Consider the following 23,777-nt stretch of genomic DNA (forward strand, 5'->3'; position numbering starts at 1 on the left):
CACTTAACACCTTAGCAACCGCAATGCAACACCCTGGCAATCATCGAGAAAACCCTAGCAACTGCATTACAACCTCCTAAAAACAACTCAGAATACCATAGCAACTGCACAGCAATGCCTCGGAAACCACTCGGAACACTGTAGCAACTTGGGATGTCATAAAATATAAAAATGTTGATTATTGATTGGCACATTATTTTATCGATACATTTTTGAGCCGATATTTAAATTAGAAGCTTAATTTATGTGCTTTCAATTCACTGCCAGTTGCATTCCATTCAATGTAGACTCTTTGGGAGACCACAAGGGGGCGACATAACATTTACTTAAGCCAGTCGTAGCATTGACAAGGGACAGACCACACACATATTTTGAGCTGATGGCAGTCCAAAGTTAAAAAGGTTTTGTACTTCTTCAAGAATTTTCAAAGTGACACTGATGAGTTGATGATGCAGGTTAGTGTATGAAACTTGTGTAACTCTGCAAACTGAACGATTAGATATGGCGACTTTATTATGCAATTTCTCTTTATGTATCTTTGTACCTAATATCATAAAGGACACAACAAGCTGAGTGAACATCTTTGACTTTTTAATTATAACAAATATTGCAATGATACAAAGACTGTTTACATAGTTTAGAAAGTGTATGTTAAAATATCAGAAGTAGTCTTAGAAAAACTCTACATTGATTTCCAAACTACCTTGAAAATAAAATGAATTCGAGTCAAGAAGTTAGTAGTATACGTGTGAAATTATAAAATTGCATTTGCGTGGTTGACACCATTTTGTACAGCTAAAGTGATAATTATTAAGAGCAGGTGCTGTAGACTGTGATTTTCTGACTCAATTCTTGCAGAACATCTCTGGCTTCAGTCTCCAGTCCATCCAGCTCCTGAGCTTTTGCCACCAGGGTGTGCTGATTTAATGAAAAAGATCTTTCTAGCTCTAAGAGAGCGAGACAGTAAGAAAGAAAAGTGAGAAAGAATCAATAATATTTAAATGTCTTAGTTCATGACTAATATGAGAATGCATGAGTGGCCTTGTGTTCACCTCTTAGTCTCTGTAGTTTGTTTGTGGAATCTACCAATAGGTCTTTTGCCTCCTGTCGTAGTTGCTCTGCCTTCTCATGTGCATCAAACACGACCGCAGCCTTTTGATCAATCAGACCGCTGACCAGTTGGAACTTAGGTTGCACAACTGAGTCAAAATCCTAAAAATACACAAATATACATCAAATAAAAGCTTAATTTAAGTCTATAGGTAAACTTATGGGAGGCTAATAAAAAGCACCAACACCTTCACATGCCATATTTGAGTCTGTTCCTCGCACAAAACAATACAAAGTTATCGTATGGCTTTAGAAGACTTGGAATATAGCACAAGACTCATATATAGTGGCGAGAAAAAAATATGTGAACCCTTTGGAATTACCTGCATTTATGTATAAATTTGTCTTAAAATGGGGTTTGATCTTCATCTAAGTTACAATAATGAACAGGCACCAAGTAATAGTGCTAATAGTATAACTAATGACACACAAATTATTGTTTTTTTCTTGTACAAATTGAATACATTCATTCGAACATTCACAGTGTAGTTTGGAAAAAGTTTGTGAACCCCTAGGCCAATGATGACAACAAAAGCTAATTAGAGTCAGGAGTTGGCAAACCTGACATCCAATTAATGAAACGAGATTGGAGGTGTGGGTTAGAGCTTTGACTTATAAAAGGTGCTCAAACATTTTGAGATTGCTATTCATAAGAAGCATCTACTGACTTAGGCCATGCCTTGCAAAAAAGAGATCTCATAAGACCTACAATCAAGAATTTTTGCTTTGCATGAAGCTGGAAAGGGTTAAAAAGTTATTTCAAAGAGCTTAGATATTCATCTGTCCACAGTTAGAAAAATTGTCTATTAATGGAGATGATTTAGTTCTGTCGCTACTCTCCCTAGAAGTGGCCGTTCAGCCAAGATGACTCAAAAGGCACACCGCAGAATGCTCAGTGAGGTAAAAATGAACATTAGAGTGACAGATAAAGACTTGAAGGAATCATTGGAATTGGTTCCATCTCTGTTCATGAGTCTTCTATATGGAAAACATAAACATGAAACTGGCATGGTGTCCATGGCAGGACACCACAAAGGAAGCCGCTGCTTTCCAACAAAACATTGCTGTGCACCTGAAGTTGGAAGACAATCTTGACACTCCACAATGCTATTGTTCAATAAAGACATGAAAGATAATAATTGTTTGTGTGCTGTTAGCTTAAGCACATTGTGTTTGTCTATACTTGTGACTTTAATGTAGATGAGGTCACATTTTGGGTTTGCAATGAAAAAGGGCGGTAAATGATTACAGAATGAACATATTTGGGTGAACTATTCTTTTAAATGGCAGGTGCAAATTTATTTTAATTTCTTTACCCCTTTGGTTTGCTCAGTTTCAGATGTGATATACTCAGATCGTCTTTGAATGTTCTCCGCACTACTGGACACTTCTAGAATTTTCTGTCTGAGTTCGTCCACCTTGTTCCCAAGATCTAAAAATCTTCCTGTGCCGCTACTCAGTTTAAACTCAGTTGCTTCTGTTTTAGATTGGACCTGCAAACACACACACATACAGCAAAGTCATAAAAATTATTAAATAATTCAGAAAAAACACAAGCTGATCATGTTTAAAGGGGTTGTATCACACACAGGGCTGGACTGGAAAATAGCCCGGGATTTTATATGGCAGCTGGCCTAAAACTTGTTGAGCGAAAAGTTGTTCGCTGTCCTTTTCTGCATATCGCGCCGCCATTTTGTGGTCCGTTCTGCATAACATGGCAGCTCATTTTCAATTGTCGTGGCCCATTCGTTTCCCCCGCACGTTTCCCGGCCGACCCACCCACCCGCTCGGTTCTCCCGATGGCCAGCCCGCCCCTTATCGCCCCCAAAGTTCGTCTGCCCACCGGAAAAATGCCCGGTATGCCAGATTACCAGTCCAGCCCTGATCTCTCACACACACACACACACACACACACACACACACACACACACACACACACACACACACACACACACACACACACACACACACACAGTTTAACTTGCTCAGCCATATTTGCATACTGTATGACCACCCATATTCTGCTGTTTCACTTGAGAAACTTGTTTCATTTATAGCAGATCATTATCAATCATAAAATAATTGAATGGCATTCACTGAATTAAGCATAAGCATAAAACAGGACGTCTAATATGCAGCATCTTCACACTTCACACTTACAAATGTGATTTGATATCTTGAGAGGTCCGTGTCACTCTCAGCCTCTTTCAGTTTTTCACTGGCAGCAGACTGAGCACGCTCAGTATCATCTAGAGTTTCTCTTATCTCATCAGTGGCCTGTTTAAGTGCTGTAGTTCTCTCACTGTAATATATAGACAGCACATTTGAAATGTAATGTGTATAGGAGGCTCTATTTATGGATGAGTCTTCAATTAGGGGCACTTGAAAACTTTGTTAAAACATTTATCACGCCCCTTGAATAAATTACATTGAAAAAGAAGTCAAATTACTAATTACTTTGCTTTTATGTTACTTTCTAAAACACTTTTCCACTCAACAAATTCAAAATAATGTCTATATTTCTTTCTTGTTCATTGTTACACACAATTCATACACGCTTGACCCTTTAATACCATAATTCATGTATTGTACATAAATAATATATTAGAAGCATAACCATATAATGTACTTAAAAGTAATTTAAGTAATTTAAAGTCAGTAACTGTAATCTAATTACATTAATTAAAAATGTAATGCATTACAGTACTTTGTTTGACTAAAAATTAGATTACAGTAACTTTTTAATTTGTAATGGATTTACATCCAACACTGAACAGTTATTCCTTGCATCACTTCATAACAGGAAAATGTAATCTGATTATTGTGATGAGTCACACCAACACTGATCAGTAGCAGCTCTGCATATATTACATTTGCAGTGACACTGAGTGAATGTCAACATGATAAAATTGTGAATAAACATATATTTTGTATTCTTGGTGAGCGAAATAGCCTATCCTGCCAACACAATTATACCACAGAGCACAAAGTGTGATTAAAACTTGCAGAATATTAAGCATTCAATATTTAGATGATGCACAGTGGCAATCTAGTAGCATCTAGCCCCTTTTAGATTAATAAGGCGATGCAATAGAAAAAGTTTGGACACCCCTGCCCTATAGTAAAAGTGTTAAGATGTCATAAGATAGCATTGTGTAAGGAACAGAGTGTAAAGTAGGTGTTTATGAAATGATGATCTGCTGTTTTACCTGTGATCTGTGTAAAAAGAGAGTAAAACTTATTGTTGAAGCTCCTCACCAGGAAACTGCTGTGATGCATACAATGTAGGTATAGTTTTGTGATTCTATGAGACCAGGTTGTATTCAACATTTCAACAATCTTAAAAATTTGGTAAAAGAAATAAAAAGTCTAAAAGTTATATCATACAACAGTAAGTCCGGTTTTCAAGTCTGATTAGCCAAGTGAAACTTGCAGGCCAATTCTTGCCTGAAACGTAAGTTACTTGATATTATTTTACTTGTCTGTAGAACTGTTGTATAAAAACAATATCACACTCATAATCGTGCTGGTGTTCTGAACATCAGCGTGGCCTAGAGCCTGTATCACAGCTGTGCTGATATTCAGAACAACAGTATTCTTGCACAGATATATGGCCTAAATAATCTATTTTTCGAAAGAAATGTTTTTTAAATCATCGAATGGGAGAGAAAAGTCCCCTAACTGAAGAATCATCCTTACACGTGTGTGTTTGTGTTCACCTGGCAGCTTGTGCTCGTTGAAGGAGTCTCTCTGTAGAGTGGGCTTGCTCTTTTGTCTGGGTGAGAATATTATCCACACTTGTCAGTTGTGCCACATGATGGTGAATATCTGTAGTGACATTCTTTAACACCCCAGACGACACTGGCATACTCAGTTTCAACACCTCATTAGCTACTTCCTCTACACGCTTTGGATCTGTGGCATCTACACACACACACACACACACACACACACACACACACACACACACAATCAGAACTTAGTTTCAATTTTTTAAATATATATATATATAAATAACATCTCTCATATCAGTTTGCGATAAATTGCCCTGCGACAAGTACTAAACACAATGTATTTATTTGTTGGAACATGTACAGTAAAAGCAATATATGGTTGAAACATTTCAAATCATTAATAATTATGTCACAGATACAAAAATATTTATGTTAGAAATGGAACTATGACATAATATGGTATGATATAATAATAGTTATTCTACAATTGTTTTGAGTGCTGTGTGTGTGTTAGTATATATGAGAAGTCATACTAGTGAGAAAGTGTCGTATTTGCTGAATGAGATCTCTGAGCTCCTCATTGGTCTGTTCCACTCGTGCTTTGCTCTGATTGGCTCTCAGTAACACACCCTGTGCATTGAGTTTGGCATCATCCGTACGTCCTCGAGCATCTGACACCTGAAACATAAATGTACTTCCAAGAATGCTTACCTAACCTAGTGTTAACTGATGACATTTAATTACATCTTGTGTTGACTGATTAAACTACCTCATGAGTTAACTAAGAATATTAAACTGCTAATATATTACGCTAAATCCATTTTAATTGATACAATTAAACTACTTTTGTGAACTGAACACTAAATTACTGCTTGAGTTAACTAAGCATATTAAACTATTCATGTTAAAGTAATCGTTCATCCAAAAATGAAAATTCTGTAATCATTTATTCACCCTCATGACGTTCAAAACCCTTATGACTTATTTTCTAATGCGCATGAATAGCCCATTATGTCTTTTTGATAATGGCAGTTGATAATGACACACTTAAAAGCTTACAAAGGAACTATTCATGCGAGAATGTGTGATTATTAGTGCTAAAAACAATGCAAGTTCTTGTTTGAACGTGTGTCACTATGAACAGGCTTCTCATAGCACTCATGAACCTGCAACAGACATCAAGGTTTTGGAATATGGCACAGCAAGTCGCACGGTCTGCTTTAATGATAAAATTGGGTGCTTTTTTAAGCTTTAAAGTCACTACCAACTGCCATTGTACTGAAAAGAAAAATGTAGATATTAATTAAAACTTTCTCATGTGATCCACACAAGAAAGAAATTCATACAGTTTGGAACAACATGAAGGTGAGTAAATGATGACAGTATTTTCAAAGATTTTCATTATTGATATACTTTACACAGCAACAATAAAAGTGTTATAATCTAATAAAACTGTAAATGAATAGTGTATTATTGAGTACCAACCATCTTTTGAATCTTGTCTACTGCTCTTAAAGCTTGTAAGATCTCTTGGTCAAAGTTTTCAGCTTTGTTCAAGGCATCTTGAGATCGAGTCACTACTGTCTCACATCCTTCACCCCCACATTGAGACACGCCGTCCTCGTTCATACAGCCCAGACCACCACAAGCACGGCAACCATCTAGACTTGACAACCCTCCGCACACCTATAAACACAAACACACATTTCATATTATACCAGAAGCTCATGAGTACGTGTCTGATGCATTACAATAACCAGCATGTTTCTGTCAGTACAAGCTTCTGAACTGTAAGCTACTGTAAACTCAATTGACTTCCAATGTGCCCAATAAATATCCCAGAATAAAATTTTAAATGGAATGTATGTGTACCTCATTCTAATGGCTACAACTAAATAAAAACTTTGATATCTAAATTTGAGTCTAGCTACTGGTTTATTCAATATCAAATCAACCAACTGAGGTTAGTTTGTTCTAATGTTCAAATAATGTACAAATCATTTTGAAAATATCTTTACTTATTCACATAATAATCTCGATTAATACTACTACTAATAATAATAATCCAATAATACCCAATTATTAAGAACAAGCGGCACATGCATCTTGTCAGTTATTGCAATTCTTACTTCATATACATTTTTGTTCAGAATAAACAAAGGTAAATTTGTAGTTTCAACATTATTTGTTCTTTAAACCTTTGTTTTGTTTGACAAGAAAAGAGAGCTTTAGACCATGTGACCCACACTTGGTTTTTGACCATTGAAATTTGTACAATTAAACAATTTATGCATGGAGCCACATTGAGAGCCCCATATCTCTGAGATTCAACCATATATGGTCTTAAAAATGAATATACCATAAGCAAAGTTTGTTCTGAACCAGAATCTAAAAGGATATTAAGGGCTGTCAATTGATGTTATAGAATAAATCACATGGTATGCCAATTAATTAATCAAATTAATCGCATATATAAATATTTGCTGAAAAAGCCCCTCAAATAGAAATAATACAATATAGAAAGATTTAATAATTATAAATAGTAATATTTAAATAATTAATAATGTTAATTTATCTTTAATACGTCTGGAGTTATAGGCGCTACAATTTTGGAAAAACAACACAAAAAAGCGTTAGGCGGAAAAAGTTGAAACTGGTCTTTACAAAATAATGTAATACTCAGCAAGATCCCACTTTATATGAAGTGTCTTAAACTAAATTAATTTATGAGGGAATGAACTAGATTTAGATTTACTGCAAAACATTCATAATAAGTAGTTTGAAAGTATACAGCTGATTCAGTTATAGCATTCACAGGGTAAAAATATAGATTTTCCGTTCCGTTATCCCATTCTTCATTTGATCAATCTTTATATTGATTCTTAAATCTAAAAATAGATATTTAGCTTTTACTTTAAAGTTTACTTCAGTCTTGGTTGTGTTGATCATTATATCTGTTAAATAAATAGCAGTTTAACTGCATAGTTTGAGACCTGTTGTTAATTTTTATATAAATATTTTTCAATGTACCAAGTCAGCCTGTATAATTCAAAGCATTAGCCGAGAGAGAATTTCTTTCACATACAAGCAGAAATTAACATCATAAATGAAATTTATCCAAATAAATCAGAATCAAATTAAACTGCATCGAAATTGGAATGTTTTCATAGCAACAACGACTGTTCTGATTGGTGGATTTCTCTTTAGGATTATGGGTAATGTAGGTCTCCACTGGCTAATAGTTAGAAGTATAAATTAACAATCTCAGAGCTCTTGAAATGTTTACAAGAGATAATTTCTCAGTTTCTCTATGGAGAAAATTACTGAGAATTTTACTTTCAAAACCTGATTTCTGCACTCTGTTGCTGTAAATGTTTGCACCCCTTAACAGTCAAAATGGATTGAAATCGTCTCGGTTACTATCGTAACCTCCGTTCCCTGATGCTGACACTAGGGGTCTCTCTTGAGAGCCTTGGTTACCTCTATCTTTGACAAAAGGCCAATGAGAATTGGCGAACAGAATTTGCATGCCCCTCCCCCGGGCATATGGGTATAAAAGGAGGGAAGGCTGCATCTGTTCAGACAGGTTTTTAGCTGAGGAGCTGAGAGTAAGGTCCCGGCCATTTCAGCGCCTTAGTACAGTGTTGTGGCAAGAGGGAAACAACGTCTCATCCCCTCCATCAGGGAATGGAGGTTATGACAGTAATCCAGATGTGCCCCTTCTGTCACTCACTCAATGTTGTGTCGGCACTAGGGGTCCCTATCACATCCTGCCCAGCAGGGGAGGTTAACATGTGGCAAATACGTCACATGGGCTTACCAGCCACATATGGGAGTGGGTAGGTCCTACTTCGACGGGGAGGAGCTCTACAAACACAGCGACCGGGGGGGCAGAGGGAGCTCTGCCCAAGGGAGACCCGGGTCCGCTGACAAGGAAAATATATCACAGAAGATATTGGAATTATCAGAACCTGTGGAGTACCTGTTCTACTACAGGCAAGTCAGTCCCTGCAGTGGGTCTGGCTGCGAATTCCGCTAAATTCAGAGCCAGAGAGCTAGGGAGGAAGGACATCCAGAGTCCGTGACTTGTAGACTTGACTGGGGGAATAGAGTGCATGTCTTCACCTCAGGGGAGGGGAAAGGGGCTATGTGCAAGTGATACACCCGGCCAGCTATACTGTATTACCGAATTCTACGTGTTCGGACCTGTCAAAACACGGGACGAGACCGGCTCAACCGGAGATAGTAAGACCTCGTGAAGCTATTGGGTGCTGCTAGAGAGGTGCCATTGGCCAGTGCCCATGAGGATGCCACATTCCTTGTAGAGTGAGCTCATACCCAGAAGAGGGCGGGCACGGCCTTGGTCTAGAAGGCCAATGCAATGGCGTCCACGATCCCGTGGGAAAGCCTCTGTTGGAGACAGAGTTCCCTTTGTACATCAAAGCAGACAAAGAGCTGCTCAGAGTGTCTAAAGCTCTGCGTGCAATCCAAGTAGGTGCGCAAAGCATGCACATGACACAGCAATGCTAAGGCTGGGTCTGCCTCCTCCCAGGGCAGCGCTTGCGGGTTCACTACCTGATCCCTGAAAAGGGGTCGTAGGAACCTTGGGCACGTAGCCTGGTTGGGATCTCAGGATGATGTGAGAGTCTGCCGGACCGGACTCCAGTCGCTGATAGAGAACGCTTGCAGGTCCCCAACCCTCTTGATGGAAGTGAGCGTGATCAGTAGGGCAGACTTCAAGGAGAGGGCCTTGAGTTCGACTGATTCAAGCGGCTCAAACGGGGCTCCCCGAAGGCTCCGAGAGGACAACGGAGAGATCCCATGAGGGGAACAGGCATGGCCTAGGAGGTTCAGTCTCCGGGTGCCTCAAAGGAACCTGATGATCAGCAGACGAATGCACTGGGGAACGGGTGGTCCGTGGGGATTTACCCGGCAAAACCGTGCCCATTGAACTCCCGAAAACGTCTCCATCGCTAGCCTTTTAGTTGTATATACTCTTTTAGGTGGCTGTCGAAGCGCCCAGGTGCGTAGTCAGCAATGGGATGCAGAGAAGAGAAAAGCTGCTGATTTGCGCCGTATCTCCAACAGCATACGCTCTTGTAGAGGTGAGTGCAACAGCAGTGGATTTATTCAGCTCACTGAAACACAACTGCTCGGCTCCGAAGAAAAAATCTGTCTGAACAGATGCATGCTTCCCTCCTTTTATACCCGTATGCATGCAAATTCTGTTTGCCAATTCTCATTGGCCTTTTCTCAAAGATAGAGGTAACCGAGGCTCTCGAGAGACCCCTAGTGTCACTACATCGACACAACGTTGAGTGAGTGACAGAAGGGGAACATGTAATTTGTTGATTTACCTGATGGCTTAGTTCTGAAAGGTCTTTAGAGTTCAGTACATATGTAATTTTGTCCAGTCTCTGTCCATGCAGCTGATGTTTCGGGTTGAATTCTTTCTCTGTTGTGTCTAGTTTGGCTTCTGCGGCTTCGCGTGTCCTGGCAGACTGTTTCACCGTACTGTCTGGATCAGTGACAGCTTGACCGGTTTGAAACTCTGCCTCTGCAGACTCCCTGTAATATTCTCTGATGCCATCCAATGCACCTTCAGGAGATAACAGTGACCACACACTTCAGATATGCCATATTATTGATGTGAAAGTGTATTTGTACATGTGCGTGTTCTGCTCACCTCTGAGGTCTGAATGTTTGATGTGCAGAACCTGTCGTTGTTTATCCACAGAGGTCTTCTGTAAGTTCTGGACCTCCTCTGTCAGACTGTTCAGGTTCTCTGTGGCTTTCTGATGGTCACGTGATATCTGCTCCAGATCCATTTTAGATCGCTCCAAAGACTGTTGCAGAACTGATGCCATCTCACTTAGATAAGAAGACAATGATGGTATAAGGAATAGTTTATCCCAAAATGAAACATTTGTCAGGCTGTCAAGCTCCACAATAGACTAGAAAGCACCATAAAAGTATCATAAAAGTCCATAGAGTGCAACAGTCTTGTTCCGGATGCAAAAATGCCATTCATTTTCACCATAAAGGAAATTATTTTTAACCCTAACATAAAAACCTTGAAAGACAGATCTGCGATGAGCTCCAAGGTTGGTAATCAAAGGTATATGCTTTTTTTTGAAGTCATCAGTCCATGCAATTTACATTTAATTAGAAAAAAAAACCCTGGTGAAGAACTACACTACCCGCGATCATGAAAAGACAAAGCGCTCCAAAAGAGCTCTGCACTGACGAGTCGGTCTCCATACATTCTTAAGTTGTTTGTATATGTCTGAGCATTTGGGAATAAACTGAAAATATATTGTTTCTATACTTAGAATGAAAATGGTGGAAATAATTAAAACCATTAATTTAAAGTTGCTTATTATAAGTCATTCACAATGCTTCATGGTATTGTAGTTATTTCCTCATTAAAGACATTAAGTAAACAGTTTTGTACCTTTGTCTTTTTGTCTATTTTTCTAAAACTTGTTTGTATCAAATCAAAGTTTGTAATGTGATGATTCAACTCTGAGCTGGTTGGTTTGGTTCATTGCTTGGAACTCTTTTATGATTAATTATTTATATCCCTATGAAAAAAATGTATGGGAAAAGACATTTTGGGATTCTACTAGTAAATACTACTATCCCTTTAAATTGAAGAGGAAAATGTGAAGTAAAGTGTGTTATACATACTTAGCTTGCCGCATCACCATCTCTGTGTGTGTCAAAGTTTTATGAACTTTTTCATCTTTCAGTATTTGTCTGAGCTGTCTCGTATCATCCTCTAGACTGGATACGGTGTATTTAAAGGGCGTCATCACGCCAGATTCTTTCAACTCCTCCACTGTGTCCACCAGCCTCTGCATGTGTTTGGTCAGTTCTCCAACATTAACATCCCACTTGTGGAAGCATATATGACACAGCTTACAATCAGGGAAGGTCCCCAGATAGCCACGGCCACAGGAGTCACACCTTCGCCCAACCACGCCTTCTACGCACAAACACTCTCCAGACATTTTATTGCACTGTTGAGTAGCAATGCCTCGCGGGTCACAGTCACATGCTGGAACACAAAAATTTGCACAAGTAAATCAAAAAATTTAATGAAATCATGTCATTTTTTTTTTATAGGATTTAAAATCCTGGATGTGAGGGCTGGAAGGAACAGTGAATGTGTGAGAAATCTTGTTTTTCAGTCAAAATACCGAATCATTCTTCATAGGGATTTCAAAAAATCCTTCATTTATGAGTTCTAAGCCATGAATCAAACCAACTAGTTACAAGGTAAATCACAACATTACAAACTTTGATTTTAAGCAAAAAAAAAGTATTTTAAAATTGGACAAAAAGGCAAAGGTCCAAGACTGTGTATTTAATGACTCTCATTAGGGAATGAACAACAAACCCATAAAGCATTACGAATGACGTAATTGAATTGCAAGCAACCGAAAAGAATAAAACCATTGAAAAAAAAAACATGACTTTCCAGTCATTTGGTATTGCTGGATAAAGATTTAAGAAAATATATATATATATTGATTCATACCTATTTGTTAATAATTCATTAAGTCTATTTTGTAAATCTTTTTGACATATTTATTGACCCAAAAGAAAGATTCACCTACAAATCAGAAATCACTATGATTTGCTAGCAAGGTTTTCTGCACATGAGCTAAATCTAGCTGATGAGATATGTTTAAGCATCAGACAACTAGGCCAGTCACAACACCAAGGTTTCAATATGCAGACTTGAGAGTTTTTGTTGTTTAGAAAAGAGCAGTCTTGACATTCTGCAATATATTTGCATTCATTCATTAAGGAGATTTCATGCTTGATGATTGTACACAAAGCATTATAAGCTATTGAATTATAAGTTATTGAAGATCTGGATGTAGTTACTCCACCTTACCTTAAATATATTTAATTTTGATAAACCTACATGGGATCACTTTCAAACATAACAATTCATTTAATAATAATAATAATATATATATATATATATATATATATATATATATATATATATATATATATATATATGTATATATATATTAGCATTTTTAAATGGTTGGCACAAGTCGCCACCATGATTCACTTGGGACTGGTCAGACTGGACAGTAGCCCCTGGTAACAGTAAGGAGATCAGGCAGGGCGGTGGCCACTTGGGACTAGACAGCAACCTCTGGAAGCTGGACAGGCTCGTTGATGGCCTCCGTGGCCGGGAACGCTGGCACTGGTACAGCCGAGGATTCAGGTGCTGGCTCGTGGATGGACGAGGCTATCTCGTTAACCATGGTAGGCATGGACGCTAACTCGTTGACCATGTAAGGTGCGGGTGCCAGCTCTTGGACCGTGGCTGGCATGGGCACTGGCTCATTAACCATGGCTGGTGCAGGTGCTAGCTTATGGACGGAGGCAGGCTTGGACACTGAAAGTGGCAAGGGATTAGTGATAAGGGATAAGTGGCGCTGGTTCGTTGACCGTGGCAGGCACAGGAGCGGGCTCTTGGACTGTGGCAGGCGCGGGTGCTGGCTCGTTAACCGTGGCTGGCGCAGGCGCTGAAAGTGGCAAGGGATTACTACCATACCCCAAAGTGTAGGGGGATAATATGAGCCTCAAAGCATAGTCAATGAATTAAATCAAGGAAAGTGCATATCTGCCTCCTGACAGACAGGATTTCACAGGCTCGTTGAGTCCAAAACGATGGCAGTCTTTGAGTGTAATATCTCTCCAATTGACAACCTGGGTGAGACTGCAGAACTGCTCTGTATACTGCTCGATGGTACCACCACCTGAAAAACAGCAGTTGTAAAGCTGCTAGAACTAGAGTTCTTCTGTAATGATTGCAGGAACGAGAGAAGAGTGGAACTGGGTGTAAATGCAGGCTTTTAATTTAAACTCAGAAAATAATTACAAGTAACCAAAAACATGAGAACACAATGAACCACTTCAGCCATAAATTGAAAAGAACTGACAAAGAACACAGGGGGACACAGGGATTAAATACACAAGGACTAATAGGGTTAACAAGACACACCTATTTTTTTTGGAACACTAACTTACAGCCCAATTCTATAAAATTATTGTTTATCTTTTGAAAAAATGCAGGCAAAATTCACTGTATTAAATTAAATAAATTGCCAAAAGAAAAAAGCATTAAATTAAAAAAAAAATGAATTACCAAATGAAAAACCCCCCAGATTTTTAGACCTATTGATGCCTTTTCTTTACACAAACTTAAATTAGCCTTACCCTGTTCTGTAGATGAAAAAGGTCAGCTGAACGACATTCTTAGAATAATCTCCACTTTCTTTTAAGACTATAAACTCTTTTTAAGTCTTATAAACTCTATACAATATTTGTCAAATGCTGAGTTCACTTTCAGAAAACAAGCTTTTGAACATTTTAAAATGTTTAAATATTTTAAATCTAACCCTCTTTACCTCGGATCGCATTTGCTGAGCTTCTTCAGAATATGTAAATTGTTATGACTCTAAAATACATTTTAGATGACAATCAAGATCAGTTGGTCGTAAAAAATATGTGGGACATAATGCAGTTGTTGTAATGATGACGCTTTAGATTAGATGATTGTTCAAAATAGACTGTTGAATATCAGAAATGTATCACATGTAAACCCTGATATTAACATTTTTCTTTATTAGCTGTGCACACAGCATATACACATCGATGGATGGTCCTTATACTAAGATCAAAAGTTTCCCCCGCTACTTGGTGCAGGTTGAACAGGGCCATGACGATCCACTTTCGGGTCGGAACCGATCGGTGGCAACCTGCAATATGGGCAACATCAGGACCAATATTACAGTTCTACCAGAAGGGCAACTGCGCCCTTTTGATTTTAATTCCTCGTCTTCTGATTGAATTTATTTGTGAAATTCTAATGACATTAAGCTGGCTAATTTCAATGAATTTTCTCAATATTCTCCACATTTTACCAAAACTTCTGAGGAAAAAAATGAGGGACATCTGGGAGACGAATTAGTGATAAACACACATTTCTGCATGGAAATGGCTTCAGGGCAGATTTATTTTGCGATAAACCAAAACTTATGCAACAAAGCGTTTTTTTAGGCATGACGTCATCACACACCCCAATTTTATCGATAAAAGGCCATTTGAATGGAAACAGGCAGAAGATGCCAAATTTCTCTAATTTGTTTTACACGTTTTCACTTTGTCGATAACAAAATAGCGTGAAATGTGGATGAAAACTAGGCTTGTGACATTACCTTGTGAGAGTGAATTAGTTTTACATGTGTTTATTTGTGTGCTGTTCACGTGTTCTACACTCACCATGACATTTGACCTCAGGATCACCCCAGAACAGCTCTCTGCACTCCTCACATGTCCTGCCTCCAAAACCAGGTTTACAGGAACACTGACCTGACAGCTTAGATAATCGGACACACATGGAAAACAGTGTTCAGTTTGACAAGAACTGATTTAGGTTTTATTTTGTCAACTGGTGATACATTTAGGCCCTGTTTACATGTGGTATTAACACATAATAAAAAGTGCTGTCAGCCAATTCAAATATTTAATCACAATTAATCGCTTGACTTTTTGGAGATAATAGCTATTAATTGAAGATTTTGAAAGTGCTGAAATTTGACTCTAAATATACTTCTCTTCCTGTGAAAATGTATTTAGTTTCTTCTTAGGAACAAAAACTAAATATTTTTAACAAAAACTAAATCTTTTTTCAAAAATATATTACATTTTTTTCTAAACAAAGCCTTTTATAAAATGCAATAACATAGCACTAATTTAAGTAACATTAAATGTTTACCAAAGTCAAGCATAAGTTCAAGTTTGGTGAACTCTGATGTGCGAATCTGGAAGATGAGAAGGTGTGTGACCAACAGAAGATCGAAACTATGTAAAGTATGTCAGAAATAGTAAGAGTAGTATGGTAGCATGCCATTCCGAACACGGCCAGAAAACATTTTCTAAATTTTTTGTTCTGTTTTTAGCACTGGAATGACCACACACTGATACGTCATCCGATTCATTAGCTGAAGTTTCGAAAGGCCAGCAGAAACAGGTTTTTATTTGAACTTTGAGTGACATGTCAACAGACATTCAATAGGTGAACTCCAACAAGCTAGTCATACGCAGCGGCCCCTTATCAGTGCCATGTATCGTGTGTTTGGCATGTTAAACATTGTTAATGAATGCATGTGTAAATGCATTCATTTTGACAGCTCTAATAATAACACTTATAATTAACACATGTAATTCACATGTTAATAACTCAATACCAAGGCCTTATATGTGTGTGATCATACCAGGTCACAAGAAGAACTATAGGAGTGTTCAGGGTTGCATTGACAGGGTTGGCATCCTTTTCCACTGTTGATGTTCCATGTGTTGGGCACGCAGAGGTCACACTGTTGACCCTTAACGCCAGGCAGACATGGGCATTGCCCACTTATCCGGTCACAGTCACATAGACCGTCAGTACAGCTTTGCCTGACACTACCCACTGGATCGCACATACACCCTGAACACAAAATGAAGAACAAATATGACTGGGACTATTTGATAAACACACGTGCTTTACTATGCATGAAACACATGCACAAATCTCAAGGGTGCATACCTCACATACCAAAAGACACACAGAGAATGCATGGGCTTTTAAACAAACACACACACAAATATGCTGGCAGTTGACACATTAAATGTGGACTATTTTATATTAACATTAAAATGTATATGACTAAATGATAAAAAAAAATGTATAACTTAGACCCTGTTAATGGTCACTAGCTTTTAAACCCTTTAATACCTTTTTTTAGTTTATTTTTTTACGGAGCCCCTCAGAGGACAGGGAGGGAATTTAATTCATTTTCAGAAAAAGTTTTTCTTTCCTTTGCAATACGTTTTACTGTCCCACATAATAGTTTGCATTCCGTCGCAATAGGTTTTGTGTTCCCTCGCAATAAGTTCTGCATTCTCCATTTACATTCTCAGTTTATATTTGTAGTTTTGAGTTGCCTTACAATATTTTGCATTCCCTTGCAAAAAGTTTTGCGATTCCTCGCAGTAGTTTTGAGTTGCAGCACAACAGTTTGCATTTCCTCGCAATAGTTTGTGCTTTCTGGCAACAGTTTATGTACACTCGCAATATTTTGCGTTTTCTCACAACAGTTTCTGTTCTATCGCAATATTTTGCACTCCCTTGCAATACGTTTTGAGTTCCCTCATAATAGTTTGCATTCCCTCACAACAGTTTACATTCCCTTGCAATAGATTGTGTTCCCTCACAATAATTTAAGTATCCTCACAAATAGTTTTGTTCCCTTGCAATAGTTTTGTATTTCCTAGCAAAAGTTTACGTTCCATCAAAAGTTTTGCATTTCCTCGCAACAGTTTATGTTCTCTGGCAATAGATTTTGTTCCTTTGCAAACAGTTTTGCATTTCCTCACAATAGTTGTGTTACCACGTAATTATTTTTGGTTCCCTTGCTATATCCATCCCTTACAAAAATTGACCATGGCTTTATTACAGTAACTTGAGTTCAACTATGGTTTTTGTAGTAAAACCATAACCAAACCATTTTACCCATGATATTCGTGAAAAAAATACAGTAATAAAAATAATAATAATTCTTCCAAAAATATAGTTTTACTATAGTAACACCATGGTTAATTTGTGGTACATGTATCATGGTTTTCAAAGGATGGATAAAGCTATTGCGACTTTGCAAGGGAACCCAACAAATAAATGATCTCCTTGGCCTCTAAGGGGCTATGTACATTTTAAATGGTCCTGAGGTGTGAAAATTGCCTTTTTAAAAGTACAATTCTCTTAAATAATATGAAAAAGCTATATGTTTAATTATGATCATCTTTAATATAAAAGTAAATATTATAAAACTGTAATAATAATAATTATTGAAAAATAACCAAAATGCAGTTTAAAATTGTTTAATTTTATAGCCTGCTACACCACATGACAACTTTCCAAAAGTATTTCATTCCAACTACCCATGTGCAATGCATACTCACTTCTGCAGTTCTGTGTATGGGCATCTCCATAATAACCATAAATACAAAACTGGCACGCATTGCCATCTGTGTGAAACAGGCATTTGAGACAGATGCCAGTGCGGGTATCACAGGACTCCGGGTCTAGCATGTTGATGTTGCCATTACATTGGCATGGATGGCACCGCCCACCTGGCACCTGAGGTTTACCATAGTAACCGGGCATACATTCCTTACACCTGGATCCTTTATAACCTTGGCTGCAAAAGCAAACCGTTTGAAGGGAGTATTGATTTTGGTAACAGCTCTCGGCAAACTGCCTGCCACTTCCTGGGCCATCAGGACACATACAGGGGCGACACTGCTCACTGGAGCCCAGCAATGGATTTCCATGATAACCTCTTGCACACCTAGAGAAGAGTTTCAGGAAATGTAGTTGTCATTAGGTAAAACTAATTAACCCTTATAAAAGAGCTATTTTTTTGTTGTTGTTATTAACAATTTCATTGATTCCAATCATAAAACAATAAATAATAAATTATTCACATTAAACCCCTACCCCCGAACATTATTCTAATTGGCAACGCCAGCAGGTGGGTGTGTCTTTATGACCCAACCTATACAATCTACAGGGGGTCCAGTAGAATCTATGCAAAATCTTAAATTGCATCAGACGGACCCTTGCATCTCTAGATGTAGACTTGAAGCTTTTTAGAATCCTAGCTAACACTCCCTCTTCCAATACAAAATTTAAAATTTTCACCCATAATCTCTTGTGAGATAATAAAGCTCCATCCCCCAGAATCTGATTTAATTGGGAGGAATACACCGATGCCTCATGACCTTTTCCAAAAGCAGTAATCACCACTTCCAGAGTATCTGACGCTTTAGGCAGGTGTATACTATTCCCAAAAATAGTACAGAACAGGTGGCGCAGCTAGAAATCTTAAAATGTTGAACAAAATTGTCAAAATATCTCAGCACTCCACTCTCATATAGGTCACAGAATTTAGTAAAACCCCTCCCAAATCACTCTGTCCAACAGAAAGTGGACTTATTAATACATAATTTAGGGTTCAGCCATATCTGCTTTTTATGTCTAGCCAATAGCTTACCTGCTTTATCCGCCGACTCAAAGTATGACTGTCTTGCCCTGAACAACCAAAATTCCACCTTCTCAAAATAGTATTATATCTGTATTTCAATCAGGTCAATTATCTGAGGCCATCAGATGACATTCGGCGCTTCAAATATCCCTCAGCATTTTGAATATTCCCTTCCAACTCTACAAGTTCTCGTGCTTTGGATTTTTTGATGAATGAGGCATACTATATGATCTGCCCCCAAGAACTGCCTTAAGTGCCTCTCACAGAGGATACTGAGAACCAGTTGGTCTCCATGTAAACTTTGATTTCATTTTTGGAATTTCAAGATTTTCAAGATTTTGCAAAAGGGATACATTAAAGCACCAACTACAGTGAGGAAAATAAGTATTTGAACACCCTGCTATTTTGCAAGTTCTCCCACTTAGAAATCATGGAGGGGTCTGAAATTGTCATCGTAGGTGCATGTCCACTGTGAGAGACATAATCTAAAAAAACAAATCCAGAAATCACAATGTATGATTTTTTTAACTATTTATTTGTATGATACAGCTGCAAATAAGTATTTGAACACCTGAGAAAATCAATGTTAATATTTGGTACAGTAGCCTTTGTTTGAAATTACAGAGGTCAAATGTTTCCTGTAGTTTTTCACCAGGTTTGCACACACTGCAGGAGGGATTTTGGCCCACTCCTCCACACAGATCTTCTCTAGATCAGTCAGGTTTCTGGGCTGTCGCTGAGAAACACAGAGTTTGAGCTCCCTCCAAAGATTCTCTATTGTGTTTAGGTCTGGAGACTGGCTAGGCCACGCCAGAACCTTGATATGCTTCTTACAGAGCCACTCCTTGGTTATCCTAGCTGTGTGCTTCGGGTCATTGTCATGTTGGAAGACCCAGCCTCGACCCATCTTCAATGCTCTAACTGAGGGAAGGAGGTTGTTCCCCAAAATCTCGCAATACATGGCCCCGGTCATCCTCTCCTTAATACAGTGCAGTCGCCCTGTCCCATGTGCAGAAAAACACCCCCAAAGCATGATGCTACCACCCCCATGCTTCACAGTAGGGATGGTGTTCTTGGGATGGTACTCATCATTCTTCTTCCTCCAAACACGGATAGTGGAATTATGACCAAAAAGTTCTATTTTGGTCTCATCTGACCACATGACTTTCTCCCATGACTCCTCTGGATCATCCAAATGGTCATTGGCAAACTTAAGACGGGCCTTGACATGTGCTGGTTTAAGCAGGGGAACCTTCCGTGCCATGCATGATTTCAAACCATGACGTCTTAGTGTATTACCAACAGTAACCTTGGAAACGGTGGTCCCAGCTCTTTTCAGGTCATTGACCAGCTCCTCCCGTGTAGTTCTGGGCTGATTTCTCACCTTTCTTAGGATCATTGAGTCCCCACGAGGTGAGATCTTGCATGGAGCCCCAGTCCGAGGGAGATTGACAGTCATGTTTAGCTTCTTCCATTTTCTAATGATTGCTCCAACAGTGGACCTTTTTTCACCAAGCTGCTTGGCAATTTCCCCGTAGCCCTTTCCAGCCTTGTGGAGGTGTACAATTTTGTCTCTAGTGTCTTTGGACAGCTCTTTGGTCTTGGCCATGTTAGTAGTTGGATTCTTACTGATTGTATGGGGTGGACAGGTGTCTTTATGCAGCTAACGACCTCAAACAGGTGCATCTAATTTAGGATAATAAATGGAGTGGAGGTGGACATTTTAAAGGCAGACTAACAGGTCTTTGAGGGTCAGAATTCTAGCTGATAGACAGGTGTTCAAATACTTATTTGCAGCTGTATCATACAAATAAATAGTTAAAAAAATCATACATTGTGATTTCTGGATTTTTGTTTTTAGATTATGTCTCTCACAGTGGACATGCACCTACGATGACAATTTCAGACCCCTCCATGATTTCCAAGTGGGAGAACTTGCAAAATAGCAGGGTGTTCAAATACTTATTTTCCTCACTGTATATGACTTCTTTTTCTCCATATGTGGCAACACCTCTAAACTCACCAGGGCATGATCTGAGACTAAGATGTTTACAACTGATCAATCAACAACAGATGAAATGAGGGACTTAGATATATAAAAAAAAAATCTATTCAAGAATACATTTTATGGACTGATGAAAAAAATGTATAGTCCCTACCAGATGGGTTAAAAAGTCTCCAAATATCCATAGGACCAAGATTTATACACAGAGAAGCGTCAGTGTTGCTCTAGTGGGCTTACAAACTTTTGCTTCACTATGATCAAGGATTGAGTCCATCAAAAGATTAAAGTCTCCTCCCAATATTGTATCATGCCAGCAGCTTGCAACATCCCTTCAAGATCTATAAAAAGATGCCTGATCATCAGCCTTAGGTGTGTAAATATTTGCCAAAATAAGACTTCTATCTTATATCTTATATAGGACTCTTCCTAATTTATCAATTATATATCCTCCCAAATTTTTCATCTTCCAGTGGGGGAAGATGCGTTTCTTGAAATAACACTATATCGCATTTCTTTCATTTAAGAAAAGAAAGAAAAAACCTTCTTTTTATGGGGTGCCCCAACCCATTCACATTCCACGTGGAGAGAGACAATCCACTCATATTAACATTTGACATTTTGGCATATTAGAAAAAAAATCTTGTGTGCCAAAATTAAATTATACATACCACATTCCAACATATTGGCAACAGTCAAACCCTGAACTTCCCCCAAACCAAACAAACAGAAAAAATAAAAATATGCGCATTAACCCCGCACACGACAGCGCCAACCGACGTCCACGTCCATCCCGCTAAACTCAAACAGTCCGTGTACACCTACGAGAGCACCGTGACAACTTTGCTGTCGCATTGCTCAAGTCCAGTGCTTCTATACAAATTTTGTGAGACCGAATTACATAACAGAAGGAAATCTATAAAACAAACGTCTAGGTTACTGTTGTAACCTCCATTCCCTGATGGAGGGAACAAGACGTTGTGTTGAATGAAGCGACACTAGGGGTCTTTCTTGAGAGCCTCATTTATCTCTGAACTTGAGAAAAGGCCAATGAGAAATTGGCAGACAGAATTTGCATGTCCCTCCCCCAGATATACAGGTATAAAAGGAAGGAATCATGCATCTGTCCATTCAGGTTTTGCACTGAGAGGGAGGAGTTGCTACAAACACAGCGACTGGGGGCCAACGGGGACTGCCCAAGGGAGACGCGGGTCCGACCGTAGGGGAACCGTACCGTGGAAAATACACACAGGGGGAGTAATCCACACAAGGGCTCATCCTGTGGACCACCTATTCCAGTACAGAGTCACTTTAGTTCCCGTAGTGGGTCTGGTTGGGGAATTCCTCAGCCGAATCTGCAGACCAGAGGGCTAGGGAGGAGTCATCCAGGGAGCCGAGTTAGTGGGATCTCCTGGGATAAGAGTGCACATGTTCACCTCAGTGGAGGGGAAAGGCGCTAGGTGTAAGCGGTACACCCGGTCAGTTGTTCCGCGTTACCAAGTTCTACTGGCTCGGACCTGACAAAACATGGGACAAGACCGACTCAACCCTGAGATTGTAAAATCGAATAAAGGTATTGGGTGTTGCCCAGCCCACTTCTCTACATATGTCTACTAGGGAGGTGCCGTTGGCCAGTGCCCATGAGGATGTGACTTTGTCGAATGTGCTTGAACCAGCAAGGGGGCAGCACGGCCTGGGTGTGGCATCAAGCCCCTGTTTGGAGACAGCATTCCCTATCGGCCGTCCACCAAAGCAGACAAAGAGCTGCTCAGAACCTCTAAAGCTACTTAGTCCCTAAAGGAGGTCATAGGAAACTTGGCACATAACCCAGTCGCGGTCTTAGGATGATATAGGTGTCTGTTGGACCGAACTCCATGGGTGTCACTGACAGAGAACGCTTGCAGGTCCCCTTTTGATGTAAGCACGTGCGATCAGGAGGGCCATCTTCAAGGAGAGGGCTTTGAACTTGACTGATTCGAAAGGGGGTCTCTGAAGGCCTGCAAGGACCACAGAGAGATCCCATGAGGGGAACAGTCATGGTCTGGGAGGGTTCAACCTCCAGGCGCCTCTAAGGAACCTGATAATCAGATTGTGCTTCCCTAGGAACATACTGTCCACTGCGTCGTGGTGAGCCGATATGGCGGCTACATAAACCTTCAAGGTGGAGGGGGACAGCCTCTCCTGCAGAAATGAGAGCACTGACCCGACTGCGCACCTCTATGGGTCTTCAGATCAGGAAAAACACCAATTTGTCAACAAGCGCCATTTTAGGGAGTAAAGTTGCCTGGTAGAAGGAGCTCTGGCTTGGTTGATCATGTCTACGACAGCAGGTGGTAGGTCACTTAGATCTTCCGCATCCTGTCCAGGGGCCAGACGTGGAGGTTCCAGAGGTCTGGGAGCAGATACCAGAGGGTGCACCGTCCCTGAGAAAGAAGGAATTTGCCAGGGAGGGGCTGTCGCAAGGAGCGTGAGATCCGAGAACCAAGTCTGTGTGGGCCAGTAGGGGGCCACCACAGTGACTTGTGACTTGTTTTGTACTTGTGTAGAGCTACTCCCCTATGAATGGCAGGATCTACCGCCGTGCCTCTTCCATGTGCGGCCTTAGGCCCAAATGACGTATTCGCCACTTTTTTACCCTCTCCATCAGGGCAGGGTGTGGCCTCCTTGGGGTCTTTTACCCCTGAAAGAATAGGTTCGGAAAAGAACCAAAGATTCTGTGGAGAGAAAAAACTTAGAGAGAAAAGCTCAGGGTTGTTGAGAATTACATGATGTTTTGGGGCGTCTGGGGAGGCTACGTGCAGTTCGAGTGCA

General features: G+C 39.5%; 1 protein-coding gene across 2 annotated transcripts in view; it reads right to left on the bottom strand.

The window, feature by feature from the left end:
* Nucleotides 1-580: 580 nt before the first annotated feature.
* Nucleotides 581-23,777, bottom strand: part of LOC127637225 (laminin subunit beta-1-like) — an 86,215-nt gene continuing 63,018 nt past the window's right edge. For both annotated transcript variants that reach the window (XM_052118175.1, XM_052118176.1), the window contains exons 20-32: nt 17,880-18,268; nt 16,154-16,368; nt 15,159-15,255; nt 11,535-11,904; nt 10,531-10,715; nt 10,202-10,443; nt 6,330-6,530; nt 5,378-5,522; nt 4,830-5,034; nt 3,271-3,412; nt 2,427-2,603; nt 1,053-1,212; nt 581-947 (exon numbers count right to left, since the gene is read on the bottom strand). In XM_052118175.1, coding sequence (XP_051974135.1) covers nt 811-947; nt 1,053-1,212; nt 2,427-2,603; nt 3,271-3,412; nt 4,830-5,034; nt 5,378-5,522; nt 6,330-6,530; nt 10,202-10,443; nt 10,531-10,715; nt 11,535-11,904; nt 15,159-15,255; nt 16,154-16,368; nt 17,880-18,268 — 2,665 coding nt within the window. In that variant the 3' untranslated portion in view covers nt 581-810. The remainder of the gene's footprint in view (nt 948-1,052; nt 1,213-2,426; nt 2,604-3,270; nt 3,413-4,829; nt 5,035-5,377; nt 5,523-6,329; nt 6,531-10,201; nt 10,444-10,530; nt 10,716-11,534; nt 11,905-15,158; nt 15,256-16,153; nt 16,369-17,879; nt 18,269-23,777) is intronic.

The sequence above is a fragment of the Xyrauchen texanus genome, chromosome 45 (assembly GCF_025860055.1).
Source record: "Xyrauchen texanus isolate HMW12.3.18 chromosome 45, RBS_HiC_50CHRs, whole genome shotgun sequence".
NCBI classification, from domain to species: domain Eukaryota; kingdom Metazoa; phylum Chordata; class Actinopteri; order Cypriniformes; family Catostomidae; genus Xyrauchen; species Xyrauchen texanus.